The sequence below is a fragment of the Corythoichthys intestinalis genome, chromosome 17 (genome assembly GCF_030265065.1).
Source record: "Corythoichthys intestinalis isolate RoL2023-P3 chromosome 17, ASM3026506v1, whole genome shotgun sequence".
Lineage (NCBI taxonomy): Eukaryota > Metazoa > Chordata > Actinopteri > Syngnathiformes > Syngnathidae > Corythoichthys > Corythoichthys intestinalis.
Window position 1 is genome coordinate 25,768,480 of NC_080411.1, and position 18,239 is coordinate 25,786,718.

Here is an 18,239-nt window from a genome sequence, read left to right on the forward strand (position 1 = left end):
TTCGTGAAAGAACAACTAAAATAATATTCCTATCTCTCAAAAAAATAATGTTTACAAAAAGAAAAGCACTTCAGTCTGTAGTAATAAGGCCCTATTCTCACACAGTTAAACAACAATGCAAAGTGAACTGGCATTCCCAATCAAAATAGCTTTGCAAAATACACATAAAACTTACTCAGACTTTGGTCACTCTAATCTTATTATTGTTATTTTTATTCTTCTTATTATTAAATTAACTCTACTTCTGATTGAAAATTTTACAAATTTTATTAAAACGAAAACATGAAGGGTTTTAATAAAAATTACTATAAGTTGTAACTATAACATTTATCTTTTAAGAACTACAAGTCTTTGTATCTGTGAAGCCCTTTAACAGAAAGAATGTTAATAATGCCATTTGTGGATTTATTGTTATAATAAACAAATACAGTACTTATGTACAGTATGTTGTATGTATATATCCGTCTTGTGTCTAATCTTTCCATTCCAACAATAATTTACAGAAAAATATGGCATATTTTAGAGATGTTTTGAATTGCGACTAATTACGATTAATTAATTTTTAAGCTGTGATTAACTTGATTAAAAATTTTAATCGTTTGACAGCCCTAATTTATACTAAAACAAGGTATGGATGTTAAATAAAATAAATAATTTGGATAAAACAGAAGGCGCTGTGCATGCCTACGCACGTGAACGCAGTGGCTCTCTTTTCAATCTTCCCTCTCCCAGCGCTCTGCAGAGACCTTCGCGAGCATCCAGGTATTTCCTTTTCAATATGTGAAAAACAAACTAAAGACAGGGGAATTGAAAAGCAAACAGCTGCGGTTGGAGTGGGATATGGAAAGGATTTAAATTGATTGTTGAAGGTGCTTTACGGAAACCTGTGTCAGCTTCGCTGAATGCAAACAAATGTGGCGCTTTGGTCTCATATGAGAAATATATTTAACAAACTTTTCAAGCATCATTTCGTTGCGTAAATGCATTTATAATGATCATAAAAATATGTAGACTATTTAAACATTGAGAAAAACTTGCTTTTTTTTTTTTGCCAAATCTTGATTAAAATAAATGTCAAATCCACTATCTGCCTGTTAGAACAGACACGCAAATATAAAAGATATAATGTTTATTGAATATCCATCTTACAGTCTTGTTTAACTGGGAGAATTCGTTACAAAAGACAGGCTTTAATTTGTTATCATTATGCATATGTGCACCTCTTTGTCACAAACGTGATCACACAAAACGCAACCACGTATCCCTAGGGTTGTTCCATCATGTTTTTTTGCTCCCGATCCGATCCCGATTGTTTTAGTTTGAGTATCTGCCGATCCCGATATTTCCCGATCCGATTGCTTTTTTGGCTCCCGATTCAATTCCAATCATTCCCGAAAAATTTTCCCGATCATATACATTTTGGCAATGCATTAAGAAAAAAATGAACAAAACTCAGACGAATATATACATTCAACATACAGTACATTAGTACTGTATTTGTTTATTATGACAATAAATCCTCGAGATGGCACTTACATTATTAACATTCTTTCTGTAAGAGGGATCCACGGATAGAAAGACTTGTGACTTTGTATAGCTTTAGCCAATTAAAAAAAGGCTCCAAAGGCTGCCAAAATTCACTGCACTCATTTTACGCTGCCTTTTATCGCTCTATTTGGGTAAAACGGTGCCATTACAGATTGAGCGCGACAATGCGTGAGTGGGTCGTGCAGCGCATGCATTAATTGCGTTAAATATTTTAACGTGATACATTGAAAAAAAAAATTAATTACCGCCGTTATCGGGATAAATTTGATAACCCTACCTGAAGCCTGAACTAAAGACTCTGGATGAGTGTAACATATTATGTCTGTAACATTAAATACAATTAGAAAACAATGTAATTAAAAAATATATATATATTAAAAAAAGGCATGGCCGATATTTTTTTTGCTGATTCCGATACTTTGAAAATGACGTGATCGGACATATCTACGTATCGCATCCCTTGCCTGGTACACCAGACTCAACGCTGTTCCAGCTATTGAGTCTGGCCACCATTCCCACGGATACAATTTCCAGGGCGGAGCAAGCCACAGCAAACAGACAGCGGAGTGGACCAATCAGCAATGGGCAGACGTGACATTATTAACTGACGACGGAAGCACGAGGGACTTGCGCGCGGACGTAAACATACGGAGAGAGCGGAGTTTATTCAACATGGCTAGCGCGAGACAGACTATTGTCAATGATTCGTGTCGATGTGTTTTTGGTCATTTAAAACAGAATTTACCGCGGATTGGAACATGTTCTCGGTTATCCCGTTGACCATCTGTGTTGTGGAGACGACTTTCGACGCGCAAGAGTGACGTTGCTCGTGAAGAACACGTCACGCAAATAAACGAATCTGATTTGTCAATTGATTTTGTACCTGCTCGAAAAGGCCGTTAATGGGATGGTTCCCAGACTATTTCTCTCAGTGTTTGAAAAATACAGGGAGAATAGTTTGGCAGAGCCAGGCAATCGCATCCCCATATTTCCTCCTCCTGAGTCTTTACAAATAAAACATAAAATTTCGGGTTTTTTCGGGCTCGGGCAAGCAAATCAAGTTAATTGATCGGGCTTGGGTCGCGTTGGGCTTTAATACCCGCGGGCCGGTCGGATCGGGCTGGATTTTTTAGGCCAGATCTAACTTCTAGCGTCATGTAACGTTAGCATACCGTACACCTATTCAGCCTGTGGTTCTCTATTGTATTTTAAATTGCCTTCCAAGATGACATGTCTGTTCTTGGCTCTGGATTCTATCAAATAAATTTCCCCCAAAAAATGCGGCTTATATATTTTTTTTCCTTTTTTGGCTGGTGCGACTTATAGTCAGGTGTGAGGTATAGTCCGAAAAATAAGGTAAATGACAGCCTGGGATAGTGAATACAAAATGCATGTCAACATGATAATCACACCAAAAAGGAGCTACTTCAGTAAACTCAGATCAAAGTGCTGACATTGAGGCCAACATTAACATCCCCAAACCGAGCAAAGCATGACATTGCCATAGTAGAGCTGTGTGTTTCCCCACATACTGCAATTAGACATCAGCTCAAGCGCCTGTTGTGACATCTAAAACGTGTATCCGACAGCGAGAGCTGCTTTCAACAAGTCGGAGGGTTGAATTTCATTCGCTACCCACCACTGTTAAAATTTCCAAGTCGGGTTTGCCCCCCGCCCCTCCTATTTTTGCGATGGTGCCATTTATACAGACCAGCGGTATATGGAAAAGCAGAACTTTTACAAGCAGTGTGAAATGAGCTAATAAGAAACCAAGCACCTCAAAGGAGGCTTAGAACTAAAATAAACAAAAACAAAAATCAATGGTCTCAAAATATGTATATTATTTATGAATCTGCAACTGTTTCTTAGTTTGTGGGAGTTTGAAAAACTTTCTGTTTAAAACAGCAGAGTTAGGTTATCCGAATCAAAGCTTTACAGCATGAAATGGACATGTTTGATTCTAATGGAGTTTAATACAACAGGCAAAACGGCCATACCAGCAGCGTGGCCACTGGCAGCCAGAAGTCGGACGGTTATGGAGGGATTAGTGGTATGAGATGGTTCAGATGACATGCTTATCCATGACCTCATCATACCACAGAACTGCTAGACCAGTGATTTTAACCGGGTAAATGAATGACCTTGATTCTATGCGGTGAGAGCTGTATGCTGCCTTGACAAATTGATAGTTATGACCGTAGTGAAAGAGCATTAAGTTCACGGACAGCGATGGGACAATAATAAATGGTATGGTTTAAAAAAATAGTCATTTTTGCACTATAAGGTGCACCTGTCTATAAGCCCCCACCCACCAAATTTGACACAAAGGCAGCATTTGTTCATCAATAAACCACACTGGATTATAAACCAGAGCTTTCCTCACTGTATTATGGGACATTTAGACCAACAGATGTTAGCCGGAAACACTTTATTTGACAGTGGCATCTTACGACTGCCATAAGACCAAATGAATCACCATGAAGCTTAGAACCAATTGGCTGCAAAGCGTCATTGTTTCAAGAAGCTTCATTTGGCCAACACTGCTCCTTTGGGGGAGACAGTCAATCTCCGCTGCCACCTGCTGTCAACACTGTTGTTGTCCAACATGCCTCCTAGCATGCATTGCAGCGCTACGGATGTAAATAAGAATAAAAATTCATGTTCTGTGCTAATAATTTCTTCAGTTGCTCTTCCAGTTGTTTCATTAATTTCTAGTTATGTTATTTGGTAACACTTTATTTGACAGTGGAGCCATAAGACTCATTAGACAATCATAATTATAACATGACACTGTCATGAGCATTAATAAATGCTTATAAAAGATGTCATGTAGTGTTATCCGGCAAATTATCAATTATAACTTTTAAATGGATGTAAAAGAATGAAGCTGGACATACATGTAGTTAGTGACATAATTTGCCGGATGACACTTAACTCATTTGCTCCCAAAGACGCATAAATACGTTCTATTTTAATTGTTTCAGTGTCCCAAAGACGTATTTATATGTCTTTTATGTTTTTTTTTCATTAGAGACATCTCTGGGTTCTGATTCAACTGAGCTCCAATGCACAAAGATGAAAATCTTTTAATCATTTTAATCATTTTAAATCATTAAAATTGGCCACTGGAGGGCAGGAGCGCATTTGGTAAGACCCGCAACCCGATTCAACGGCAATGAACAGCCGGGCTGCACGACCGGGCCGCACGGCCGAAGTGCCGGCGGAAGGATGCAGGGCGGCAGACGACCGAGCAGAACAACCGAGAGGATGCCCGGGATGCCAGGCGCTGGACGACCGAATAGAACGACCGGGACCACCAGTGCAGTGGACGATGTCGTTGAGTCCGCGTTGGTCTCTGAGCAGACCCCGCAGAGACTAAAAAAAAATCCCAAAAAGTTTACGTGGCTGTCGCGGCAACAACAGCGTCATCTCTCAGTTATGTGTAAATAAATTGTTCCTTTGCTATCAAAAGCTCTATTTGTCTTGTTGTTTATGTTATTTTGTAAAACGAAAACATTATTCAGATTTTTGGGATGAAACTAAAGCAAAAAATAGCTGTTATGTCAAAGTTATGTTTGAAATGTATGCTTTCACATAAAGCTCAATTCTATGTTTTTTCATCAGAAATTGAAAAATTGATCAAACTAAGCTATTTTCAAACGCTGATTTCTTAAAAATGGAAAAAGATATGAACTTTTTTTTTCCTGCTGAAAGAAGAGAGTCTAATCTTTCTTTTGGCGGGTTCCATGTTTATATAGCAATACAACAGAATTTTCTGTGGGCCTTGCAATGAGTGAATGAGTTAATGACATCTGTCATCGGCATAGTAATGACAGTGTCATGTCATAATTATGACGGTCTTAGGAGTCTTATGACGCCGCTGTCAAATAAAAGTGTTACCTATTAACCCAAATTAATCAACAAACAAGCCGCACTGCACGACAAGTCGCAAGATGCAGAATGAAGGAAAAAAGTAGCGGCTCATAGTCTGAAAATTACGGTAGTGATTTGTATAACTTATCTGGATGGTAATGGTGACGTCAATAGTATGACATCACCTATACACTTACTGTATAACTGCATCCTAACAGTAAATATTAATACATTCAGAATTGGGGGACAATTTGGTTTCAACACTGATGAAAAATAACTTTCTTCACTTTTAGGATCTCCAGCTAAATGTTAATACTCCTTAATAAACTAATAAAGACTTGATGAGCTCAGCTTCCAGGTAAAATGTTGGTGACATCAATACTATCATATGTACAATATTTGGCATAATGATAGTAGCAACCTGTAACAGGGTTGCAAGTCCATACTAATGTTGGCTTTTTCATAAGAGTAGAAGCTGATCAAGAGAGCAATGTAGTTAACTCTTTCACAACAGATGTGTCGGTGGCGACAAATTTACTCTGGTGTACTTTGAACTACCCTAACTCCTAAATCGTTTGTGCTATTTAAAAAATGTCAACGCTTCCTGAAAGCTGAGAGGTTGCGCTGGACAGTCAAATGGGTGTCATTGTTGTAATTTCACTCTCCTACCACCGGCGAACAAGCGAATAAGCTCCTTTATTTTCTGAGGTGCTGGCAGTGGCACATTTACACATGCGACCTGTTGAACTTCCGCAAAGGACACGCACAGAAGAAGAGAAGACGGTAAAAAACAGCAAAGAACGACAGGTTTTATTATTATTTTGTGAGGAAATGCTAGCAAGACGGTCATCCAGGACAATAGAAGTTTAGAGAATAGTTTGAGAGGAATGGCGCAACGGGAGAAGCAACTTTTGGTGAAAGAACGATATCAACTGTTTCTTTGTAGTTGACACTCTCCCTCAGTACTTTTCTCAAGCTAATTTTTACTTTGTGCATGGTACTCTATGCATAAAACATGTTTGTATTGTGTGTTGACTTATAGTACAATATACAGAGTGTAAATGCGCAAATGTGCGTATGGCAATCAACTATGTATGATGCGCGCCTCTTAGCAACCATATTTGAACAGTATAACATTGTCAAAGTCTTGTTTCAAACACTATATAAAATTATTATTTTCACATAGGTTACATTGTTGGTACTATACAGCATTTGTGACTACCACTACTCTGCAACGGTTAGTGTTGTGATGAGGAACAGCTACACTGTGTATGTGCTGTGTTCAAAAATATAATTACACATCTTTTTCCTCAAGGGACCTATGCCCTGGAGAGGGCTGTGGAGATGCTGGAGATTCCAGTGTAGTCATAGAGAGTCAATACAGGGTGCCAATGCTGCAAACTCTGTCAAAGGAGCACTGCCTGGATGTGTGACTAAAAATGTTTCATTTTATGGCCAGTTTTCCACATTTACAGTAGAGGAAAAGTAACAAATTGTATGGTAAATAGTAATATTTGTATATATATATTTACCATTTTGCAAAAAAAGGAAAAAAGTGGAAGCCCCATCAAGCTCTGATGGAAGCTGAATCCCACTGGAAACAAAGAAATAGTCGGTGTTGTGTGCCAGGGGCGCTTGGGTCTAGGGCAGTACAACGAAAATAGATGGAGCAAGGCTGACGCCAGAGTAGGAAGGCACCTCGCTGTAAAAAGAGTCCGCGAAGCTGCAGAAGAAGATCGCCAGGTGAAGGCAATGGGGCTTGCAGCTCAGGGCAGCGAGACATAATGGGCACAAGCCCAGGATATCTCTCTGTCCTGGAGTGGAACACCGACCAAGGAAAATTGAGTTTTCTGTTGTGTTCGGTGGCGGATCTGTTGCCCACCCCGAGCAATTTGAAAACCTGGGGCCTAATCCATCTTGCAGCCAGTGTGGTGCAGTTTCCTGCACACTGAACAATATTCTAACTGGTTTCCCAAAAGCACTGGCAGAGGGGCGCGACAGGTGGAGGCATGACAAGGTCCTCACTGAAATCTTGACTTATTGTGCCGAAATCTGGGGAAACACCAACAAATGCCGATTACACCCTCTGATGGTCCTCCAGAAAAATAGCAATACGGATTATTCATAAGGCTCAACACACGAGTTATTTATTAAATCCAATTTATTGAAGCTGTATGATTTAATAAATTTCAAAACGGGACAGATGATGTACAAAGCTTCAACTAATAGCTTTCTGTATAACCTGCAAAGTCGTTTCCAGGCTAGGGAATCGAAATACGATTTGAGGGGAAAAAATGTATTCAAACTTAACTATGCTAGAACAACACTAAATTTTCATTTCCATTTTCGATCCCCTACAGCTTTGGAACAAATTAGATCCTGGAGTGACCAGCTCAGGATCATTGGCTGTTTTTAAGCGGCGGTATAAACAAATTTTATTAAACAATTATGTTGCTGACTCAATCTAAATCTTGGTGATGATAAGAACTGGACAAAAGGAAAATGTCTGGGTGACAACTCAAACCTGCAAACAAAACCAAGTGTACCCAAAACAAAAGACGGTAACAAAAATAAAACAAAATAAAATAACTCAAAGCTAATGCAAACAGAACTCAACCAGACATCACAAGGACAGATATTCATTTGGCTCTGTGAGTGTACAGACCGTTGACTTTTAATAGTAGTATTGTGACATTCAGAAAAGACATGGAAGTGGTCAATTGGTCATTGAGTGCCCTGGACAAGATCATCTGGATCGAATCAACTGACTGAACTAACCTCTGAATTATGAACTGATCTACTGGATTTAATTAACAATAACGAGCACATCGCCGCGATCGACAAGGACTATTGGGAAAATGAACAATCAAGCGGGAGGGTAAAAAGAAAAACAAAAAAAAAAAACCTTGTAATCACTACACAATCTGAAATGTAGAAAATTGTTATTCGATAATTTCTGCATCCTATGGTATACTGGGGGCGGGATTCAATAAGCTTCGGCTTCTCCCGTCTGCCCTTTTCTTTTCGGGTTGAATTAAATGTAAACACATATGATTGCTGTATGTTTGTTTGGATTTGTTATGCCTGAAAGGAGAAAAAAAAAAAAAAAAAAACGCAAACTGGGATGAACAACAGCAAGTCAAAGCTAACAACAAGCAGACGCAACAGCCTAAAACTATAGCCTTTGTGAGGGAAGGAGGCATGGCCCCCAAGATCAATAAACAACTAAAAGCTTCCAATGCATCTTGCAGTGTGCTTCTGACTGGGAGATGAGAGTGGATTTAAAGAAGCTTGTTTTCCCATAGGACGTGGCAGTGACCTCTCTCTGGCCAGATATGGTCCTGTTGTTCAGAAGCACAAAGACCATGATAGTGGCCGAGCTCACAGTGCCTTGAGAAGAGTGGCTGGACACATCCGATCAACTGAAGAAAGCCAAATACCAAGATCTGATTGACAAAGCTGCTTTAAAGCCTGGCAAGCAGCCCTCTTCCCCATAGAAGTCGGCTGTCCAGGGTTTCCAGCAAAGTCCATTCGCTACTTTCTCCAGAGAACGGGGTTGGGTGCCAGGCAGCCGAGGAAAGCAAGTGGAGATATTGCAGCAGCAGCTGAAGCCCACTTCAAGATGGCTGTGGCTGAGCGAGGAAAGCAAGTGGAGATATTGCAGCAGCAGTTGAGCCCACTTCAAGATGGCTGTGGCTGAGGAGAGCTCACACCTGGAACCCTTCCGCAGGTGAAGCTTAAATAGTCTTTCCTGCACCATTCAGGCGAGATGTCCAGGTTAAGGGGCGAAACACCTAAGACCCTGAGACACCTGCTGATGATGCGGAAGGGTTTCAGAGGAATCGAACGCTCATAAGGATCACCACCACAGACAGCAATCCGCATTATATATTAGGGCTGTCAAATTTATTGCATTAACGGGCGGTAATTAATTTTTTAAGTTAATCACGTTAAAATAATTAACGCATTTAATGCATGCGCGGTAGGACCCACTACATATTGCCACAAACAGACTACAATGGCGCCATTTTATGTTTATTGAGAGCTAAGAGGCAGAGAAAAGTGAGTGGAGTGGACACATGCATTCATTGGAGCCGCGCTATTTATTAGCAAAAGCTTTGGCATCTCTTCCACAAGAAATACAATAACTATTGTGGCGAGCGACGTGAGGAACAATGACCGAAGATGATCTTTTTCTTAACACCCTGTATTGAACACAACGCAGAGAAGATACCATTTGCAGCCACCACTGACAGTCATGGTTGCCCAACTTCCCATCATGCAGTTGGTCGTTACAGTATCATTTACTGAAAGCACAATAAAAATAATATTCCTATCTCTCCCAAAAAATAATGTTCCCAAAAAGAAATGCGCTCAATGCAAAGAGAACTGGCATTCCCAATCAAAATAGCTATGCAAAATAATACTCAGACTTTGGTCAAACTCTATTCAAACATTTCGTTTACCTCAAAAAATACACTCTATGGCAATATTTAGTCACAATATACAGATTATCAAAATTGCTATAAATTGTACTCACATTTATCTTTTAAGAATTACAAGTCTTTCTATCCGTGGATCCCTTTCACAGAAAGAATGTTAATAATGTTAATGCCATCTTGTGGATTTATTGTTATAATAAACAAATACAGTACTTATGTACAGTATGTTGAATATATATATCATTCTTATCTTTCCATTCCAACAATAATTTCCCCAAAAATATGGCATATTTTAGAGATTGTTTGAATTGCGATTAATTACGATTAATTAATTTTTAAGTTGTGATTAACTCGATTAAAAAATTTTATTCGTTTGACAGGCCATAAATATATATATATATATATATATAAGTTGTATATATTTTATTTTGCATTGTTGGTCTCCTGTATATAACCTGTTTAGACAATAGTATGTAGAAAAGACAAAAACGCCAATGAACATACCTGTTGCTTTTTGTTGAATTATTAAATATAAAACTATTAAGTCTCATTTTTTTCTGATTAATGTTTATCCTAACAAGTTGAATAAATATTATCACGCTTCAAAACGTTTCGTTGAGCATGTTTGGTTTTCAGTTGGACATCAATATTACAAATTTTGACAAAATGTTTTGATTTTTTTTGTTGTTGTTGTCTTTTTGGTTCTAAAATGTTAATTATAATTGGTCAGTGAAGAAAACATCAGTTGGGACATGACGTTTATGGTGTCCTGAAAAAAGGGACCCAATCTGGCCATTGTGAACATTTTTTTCTTTGAAATATAAAGGCAACATCAAAGGCATGCCAAAACAGGCTCAGATGTAAAAGGGGTTAATTAAATTTAAAAAAAAAAAAAAAAAAAAGAAGCCTTTTTCTGATCATATGCATAACATGGTTGCATGAGATAAACTGAGACAACCAACTATAAGTTAGCTAGCTATTTGGCAAAAATTAGTTCGTAGACCACGTAGGTTTGTGTGAATAATAAAGTCACCCTGAGAGTTTTATAACTTCTTCCCAGCAACCTATTACTCAGCTATTCCCACATAAACAAACTGCTGATGCATGAGCATATTATTTGATCATCTAATGTATAAAGTGTTTACAGAGCCCATGAGGAACCAAATACCTGAAGCCTTAATCTTTATTGTGGCAGGCCACCACGTCCAGTTGATTAATGTTTATTATACATTTTCTATATCAAATAAAGCACATTGTTGCTTAAAGGTCTCTCTAGCCTGTGTCACAACTTCCCTGGAGCAAACTGTAATCCTGATCAATAGATTGATGCGAAAGACTTCCCCAGTTAAGACTCATCTGGTATTACCACAGTAAGGAGGACATATTGAAAATGAGACTGGTTTTACAACTAACTCTCCTTTGCACTAATGTGATTAGCAATACAGCAAAGCCAACTGTACGTACTTCATGGAATCAATGGAATTAAAAGGGCTAGTCACTCAAATTCTTGCCATGCACAATTTTGAACTCAAGCAAAGGCCTTTACTTCATGTTATTCACGTTCAATACCTCCAAGATAAATGCCTCTTCGTCCACTTGTTCAGCGTGTTCAGGCTGCGCTTCCTACGTCCCACTGCCCCCTCAGACACAGGCAGATCTGGCAGAGAACATCTGGGGGTTTTCATCAGCCCCAATGTTGCTTGATCTGAGAAGAGACAAAGATGCTCTGCATGAACCAAATACATTAAATTATAATTTTTAAACCCTGTCAAGAATGAATAAAAGTCTTCTAAATTTGAAACACCAAAAAAGAGAATGTTGTTAGCAAAACTTCTAAATTAGAATCGCCAAATACTATAAATACTAAACTAAAGCGCAAGACTAAAATATATCACAGTGAGCACATGCATGATTAGTTATCACGAGAACAGTGCTTCTCAATTATTTTCTGTCACGCCCCCCATGAAGATGTAAACATTTCACGCTTCTCCAACTCTCTGCCACCACTGTAAATAGTATCATTTATCAAGAAAATTATAATAAGTACACCTCTGCATAACATTGTATCTTTGTTAATATTGAAGAAGAAATAATATACTAGTAGATCCACTTACAATCAAGTATAACTGTATTAACATTTTACTGAAAAATAAAATTGAGTAAATCAACAATTACCATATTGGTTCGAATATAAGATGGTGTTTTTTGCTTTGAAATAAGACTGAAAAAGTGGGGGTCATCTTATATTCGCGGTCAAGACGTTATACCCATTCACGACGCTAGCTGGCGCCAGACATCATTGATGCGATGTTCTGTCATGACAGATCTCAGCTACTCTCATGTTTAACCAGTTTGCATTATTTTATTGCAATGTTTTTCCTTATTCAGATTGGTTTCAAGACTACAGTTACAGTTAGACTTCACTTTGATAGTTAATGCAGTTATTGCAGTTTTGTTGTTTTATCATAATAGATTAGTTCATTTACATTTCAAAATCCAGAAGCCATTCATTTACGAATGTGATTGCACTTTACATATTTAAATGTTCAGATATTAAGATTTGAATGAGGCAAAATAACATGCTTTTTCTCTCAAATATATTGTGATAATCATTTGTTTCAGATGTACTGTAATTATTTTTTGTATAAAAATTAATTTGGTGTTCAAAAAGTCTTTTTTCAAACTTGAGTCTTGAAAAAGAGGGGGTCGTCTTATAATCAGGGCCGTCTTATATTCGGGCCAATACGGATAATAAATTAAAATTGATTTGCAACATTAACCCAGAGTAGAATATGCGAGTATATGAGTAGAAAAAAAAAAAACGACAGTGTCATTGGATAGAAGGACAGTTTTATTTTTGCTGCAAGCAGCATCAGCTCCTTTGCTATGGCGTAGGTTTGTTTTGCACTGAGCAACTTGGAATGCCACCTTATATGATGATAACAATACTCGATGGTTTACATATGTAACACTAATTAAGCGGGACTATTGGTGGCAATATTTGGCACGTTGACATTGAAAAACATCAAGTGGCTTATCAATGTGATTGGGGTCTAATGTCTTTAAGTGACGTCTTCATTAATATGGCTTCATGCTGTCGCTGGCAATGTTTTTAGGCACAGTAGACATACTGGTCTTTCCTCGTCTCCCACTGTACTGAAGGTGAAGCCAAATTTGTTCTGAATGTGATATTGCTTATAGGTAAATTTTTAATTCATAGGAGTAGATTTTTTTTTTTTTTTTTTTTTTTAAACCATGTCTGACTCACTGAACAAATTATTTCTCTCTGTTTTGTACAGCATTGAAATGTATCGTATATGGGAAGTAACTTAATCTATTTTCTTTAGTGAAACAATTTAAGTTGATATAGAAAGTCCTCTTACTAATGAAAATTGGTTAGATTTTTTTGTTGAAGTTGCTGTTGTTTGTTCAGTAATGCTTAATCGATCATATTGTATTTGATGTTGATATTTTTATGTTTTGTTTTGTTTGTACAATGGTTCAATTGGAAAAAAAAAAGCTACATACAGTTCATCAAATTTCCTTGTCTTAGCTCTTAGTATTTCCTGCTCTTTGCTGTGCGCTCTTGTTTGGTTCAACAATACTGTGCACATTCTGCAAATGAGAGCGCCACTGCCACCCACTGAATGGATGTGCAATTACACTATATTCTAGTATGGCAAAAAAAGTCTCTTCCCCGAGGTCACGTGCACCCCCCACGGGTATTGCTTTGGCACAAATACACATTGGGCAGCGAATGCGCCACAATAGGTGCGAGCCAACATGGAGTGCCGTCACAACCCCCTCCGAACACACCCGGCCCGACCTTGACACTGGACTTCAGGCATTTTGGGATTTCCTTCTTCCCAGTCATCCTCCAAACTCTGGCACCTTGATTTCCGCATGACATGCAAAATTTGCTTTCATCTGAATAAAGTACTTTGTACCACTGAGCAACAGTCCAGTGCTGCTTCTCTGTAGCCCAGGTCAGGCGGTTCTGCCGCTGTTTCAAGTTCAAAAGTGGCTTGACCTGGGGAATGCGGCACCTGTAGCCCATTTCCAGCACACGCCTGTGCACGGTGGCTCTGGATGTTTCTACTCCAGACTCAGTCCACTGTTTCTGCAGGTCCCCCAAGGTCTGGAATTGGCCCTTCTCCACAATCTGTCTCAGGGTGCGGTCACCTGTTCTGGTTGTGCAGCATTTCCTGCCACACTTTTTCCTTCCCACAGACTTCCCACTGAGGTGCCTTGATACAGCACTCTGGACAGCCTATTCCCTCAGAAAGTTCTTTCTGTGTCTTAGCCTCTTGCTTGAGGGTGTCAGTGATGGCCTTCTGGATAGCAGTCAGGTCGGCAGTCTGGCCCATGATTGCGGTTTTGAGTAATAAACAAGGCAGGGAGTTTTTAAAAGCCTCAGGAATCTTTCGCAGGGGTTTTGAGTTAATTCGTTCATTTAGATGATTAGGTTAGTAGCTTCTTTAGAGTACCTTTTCATGATATGCTAATTTTTCGAGATATGGATTTTTTTTTTCCCCATAAATCATCAATATTAAAACAATAAAAGGATTGAACTACTTCAGTTGTGTGTAATGAATCTAAAATATATGAAAGTCTAATGTTTATTAGTACATTACAGAAAATAATGAACTTTATCATAATATGCTAATTTTTTGAGGACTAGTATAATGACAAAAGGGAATATACCAAACTCTCTTGTGGCACGTTAAAACCATTTTTGCCTTTAAATACACTCATATTTACCATTTGCATTTCCTCCTACTCTTAAATGCTGTTAATATGTTTGCTGAACACATGAGATCCCACCAGGCTGAGTATACCATCTTTTTAACAAAGTGATAAGTGGTGCCAGTCACCCACTGGTATGTAAGTATATGGATAAAGACATATTTTTCATGCACAATACAAACACCTATCAGATCCAGCAGTCTGAGCTGTAGTGAAGAAGGTTTACATGTTATTACCACCTACTGTACATGCCTGGAGTCAAACAGTAAGTCCTTTGTTTTGGATTTCCTTGTTGGATTGATTCCATTCTATTTTTAATGTGGCCGTTTTCCAGTCTACATTTTTTTTTAAATAGTTTAAACATTTGTATAGTGCACAATCATCTGGGCAATTAGATGTGATTAATTACAGTCTTCATTACAATACATTTAGATAGCTCTTCTTTTCCAGCACTGATAAATGTAAGATGGGGAAAGTAGTGTATGTGTGAGTGTGTGATAGGGAGTAAAACCGTAAACTGAAGTGCAATGTTTATGAGGGTGTATGAAGATTTATGGTGTCATGTTTGTGAGGGAGAGCAGGATGTGCACTTATCATTCTTAGACTGCCACCATGTTTTATTCACCTCAGTAGAATCTCAGGAGAGATTATACATTTGCATCCTACACTCTTTGACACATGCTGTAGTCACACACAAACAAACACACACAAACGCGTATATACCGAAAACTCCAGTCTCCTTGAGTCCGCCGAACCTTTGCATGGCTTTGATGGCCTTGGTTAAGGCCTCCTTGGTCTGAAGCTGGCCAGTTACAGGGTCTGGAGGTGGGAGGTAACCAAACTTGCTCAGCCAGTCCTGAAGGGGAAAGGGTATAGGAATGTAGATCAGTTAATAATTACTAAAACAGCACCGTAGGCGCATTAGTAAATTACTGTACTGCATTTGTTCTTTATATTTTAACATCATCATTATTGTTTTAGTCATTCATTTGTTACCTGCATTGTTGTTTTCGTCAACAATGACGATAACGAAATGACGATCTACAAAAGTGGCTTGGGAGACTAGAACATTATGAAACGAATGCCAGTTTTCGTCCAAAGAGACGGAAATGCAACATAGGTTCTGTTATATGTTCAAGATGCGTGACATTTTCATCCTGTACGTGGAGTATGTCAACTTGCATCGTAGCAGTGTTTGGGCCGCGTCACTCAAATGAGATGTGCTGCACCTCTCCCTCACTCTCATCAGCGGAGTTTCGGATGTGTTTCAAGCTAGGCTGTGCTACTTCTTCTTTTGTTGTTGCCTCATAATGTACAGTGCCCTCCATAATTATTGGCACCCCTGGTTAAGATATGTTTTTTAGCTTCTAATATTTTTTTTAATTCAAATAATATGGGACCTTAATGGAAAAAAAAGAGAAAAATCCAACCTTTAATACAAGTGCATTTATTCAGTGGGGAAAAAATCCCACATAAAGAAATAATTACTTGACATCAAATAATGTGTGTCACAATTATTAGCACCCCTGGTGTTAATACTTTGTGCAACCCCCTTTTGCCAACAAAACAAGGTCTGGGGACTGAGATGGCCATGTGAGGAGCTTGATTTTTTGTCTGGTGAACCATTTCTGTGTAGATTTGGCCATATGTTTAGGGTCATTGTCTTGCTGAAAGACCCAGTGACGACCCATCTTCAGCTTTCGGGCAGAGGGCAACAGATTTTGATTTAAAATGTCCTGGTATTTCAAAGCATTCATGATGCCTTGCACCCTAACAAGGTTCCCAGGGCCTTTGGAAGCGAAACAGCCCCACAGCATCACTGACTCACCCCCATACTTCACAGTGGGTATGAGGTGCTTTTCAGCACCAAAGCACATGGTCCCAGGTTTCAACTGGGACCGTGTGCTTTGGTCAGATGAGAACAAGATTGAGCTTTTTGGAACCAAACACTCTAAGTGGGTCTGGCGTGCCACGAAAGATGCGCATGCTGAAAAGCACCTCATACCCACTGTGAAGTATGGGGATGGGTCAGTGATGCTGAGGGGCTGTTTCGCTTCCAAAGGCCCTGGGAACCTTGTTAGGGTGCATTGCATCATGAATGCTTTGAAATACCAGGACATTTTAAACCAAAATCTGTTGCCCTCTGCCCGAAAGCTGAAGATGGGTTGTCACTGGGTATTTCGGCAAGACAATGACCCTAAACATATGGCCAAAGCTACACAGAAATGGTTCACCTGACACAAAATCAAGCTCCTCCCATGGCCATCTCAGTCCCCAGACCTTGTTTTGTTGGCAAAAGTGGGTTGTACAAAGTATTAACACCAGGGGTGCTAATAATTGTGACACACATTATTTGATGTCAAATAATTATTTCTTGATGTGGGATTTTTTTCCCCACTGAATAAATGCACTTGTATTGAAGGTTGGATTTTTCTCTTTTTTTCCATTAAGGTCTCATATTATTTGAATTCAAAAAAAAATATTAGAAGCTAAAAAACACATCTTAACCAGGGGTGCCAATAATTATGGAGGGCACTGTATGTAGAATGAAGAATACTGTAGTTACGTACGAATTACTACTGCTAAATTACTTGAAACTACTACTACTTTACTTCTACTGCTAGTATAAACTAAGTGTAAATTGTTTTACTGCTAAACATACATTATATGCCTTCATGTTAGTAACTCTGTTAACTGCAATAATATTAGTAATTTGATGACGGCAGTGGGAAATACTCCAGCAAAATTGGTTCAAAGTCTTTCAGCACAATTAGAATTCGGACATAATGTGCACTGGATCACAAGGTGTCAATTTTTGGATCAACTTAAATATTTTAAGTGTGCCTTACAAACCGAAAAAAAAAAAGGTAAATGGTTAACAAAAGTGAAGCCAATATCTTTATCTTGATACACATCACATTTTGATTGATTCTTTTTTGGCCCAAGACCACTCATTCCAAACTTGGTGTAAGCAGGTTAAATCATTTTTGCGCAATCCTGCTGTGCTTAAGCTTGTCGTGATATGCAATAAGTGCATTTATTGCACGCTAAATAAAAATGAAGGCGGTAATTTTCACGGCTGTGATTTATCGCCGCGTGCGTGCATGTGTTTCCGTGTGCTTGTTGATGGCATATTAGACTCCAGTTCCTTTCGCAGAAGTTTACTGGTCATCAACACGCTGTAGAGTTAAAGTTAAGACATACAAAATAAGGAAACGTATCTATACTAAATATTGTAAAACGTTGGCATTGCTACATTGAGGCTAATGGAAAAAAGATGCACTAACCACTTTAGCCTGCTATAAAACATTGGCAGTCTTCTCCAAAACGCAAACTTGCGATTAAAAGGTGACACTTTAAACATTAAAAATTGCTGGTTAACAGCATTTGCAAACAAAAAAAAACAAACAAACAAAAAAAATCTATTAGTGACACCACAAACATGACGAAAAGTGCACTTTTTTTTACGGAGTGTAAAGCTTACTGTTAGCGGCTTAGTGAACGTACTTCTGGTGAACATTTCAAAATAAAATCACATGTTAAACAAATAAAAAAACAAATCTGGAGTTATTCTCACATACTTTAGATTCTACACTACGAATACCTTTAAAATGACACCCTTTATGAAAA

General features: G+C 38.5%; 1 protein-coding gene across 3 annotated transcripts in view; it reads right to left on the bottom strand.

Annotated features, from left to right (window-relative positions):
* The window catches only part of mmp17a (matrix metallopeptidase 17a), a 265,578-nt gene that overhangs the window by 108,324 nt on the left and 139,015 nt on the right, over positions 1–18,239 (bottom strand). For all 3 annotated transcript variants that reach the window (XM_057818400.1, XM_057818399.1, XM_057818401.1), the window contains 2 exons: positions 15,333–15,465; positions 11,433–11,568 (listed from right to left, as the gene is read on the bottom strand). In XM_057818400.1, the coding sequence (XP_057674383.1) occupies positions 11,433–11,568; positions 15,333–15,465 (269 nt within the window). The remainder of the gene's footprint in view (positions 1–11,432; positions 11,569–15,332; positions 15,466–18,239) is intronic.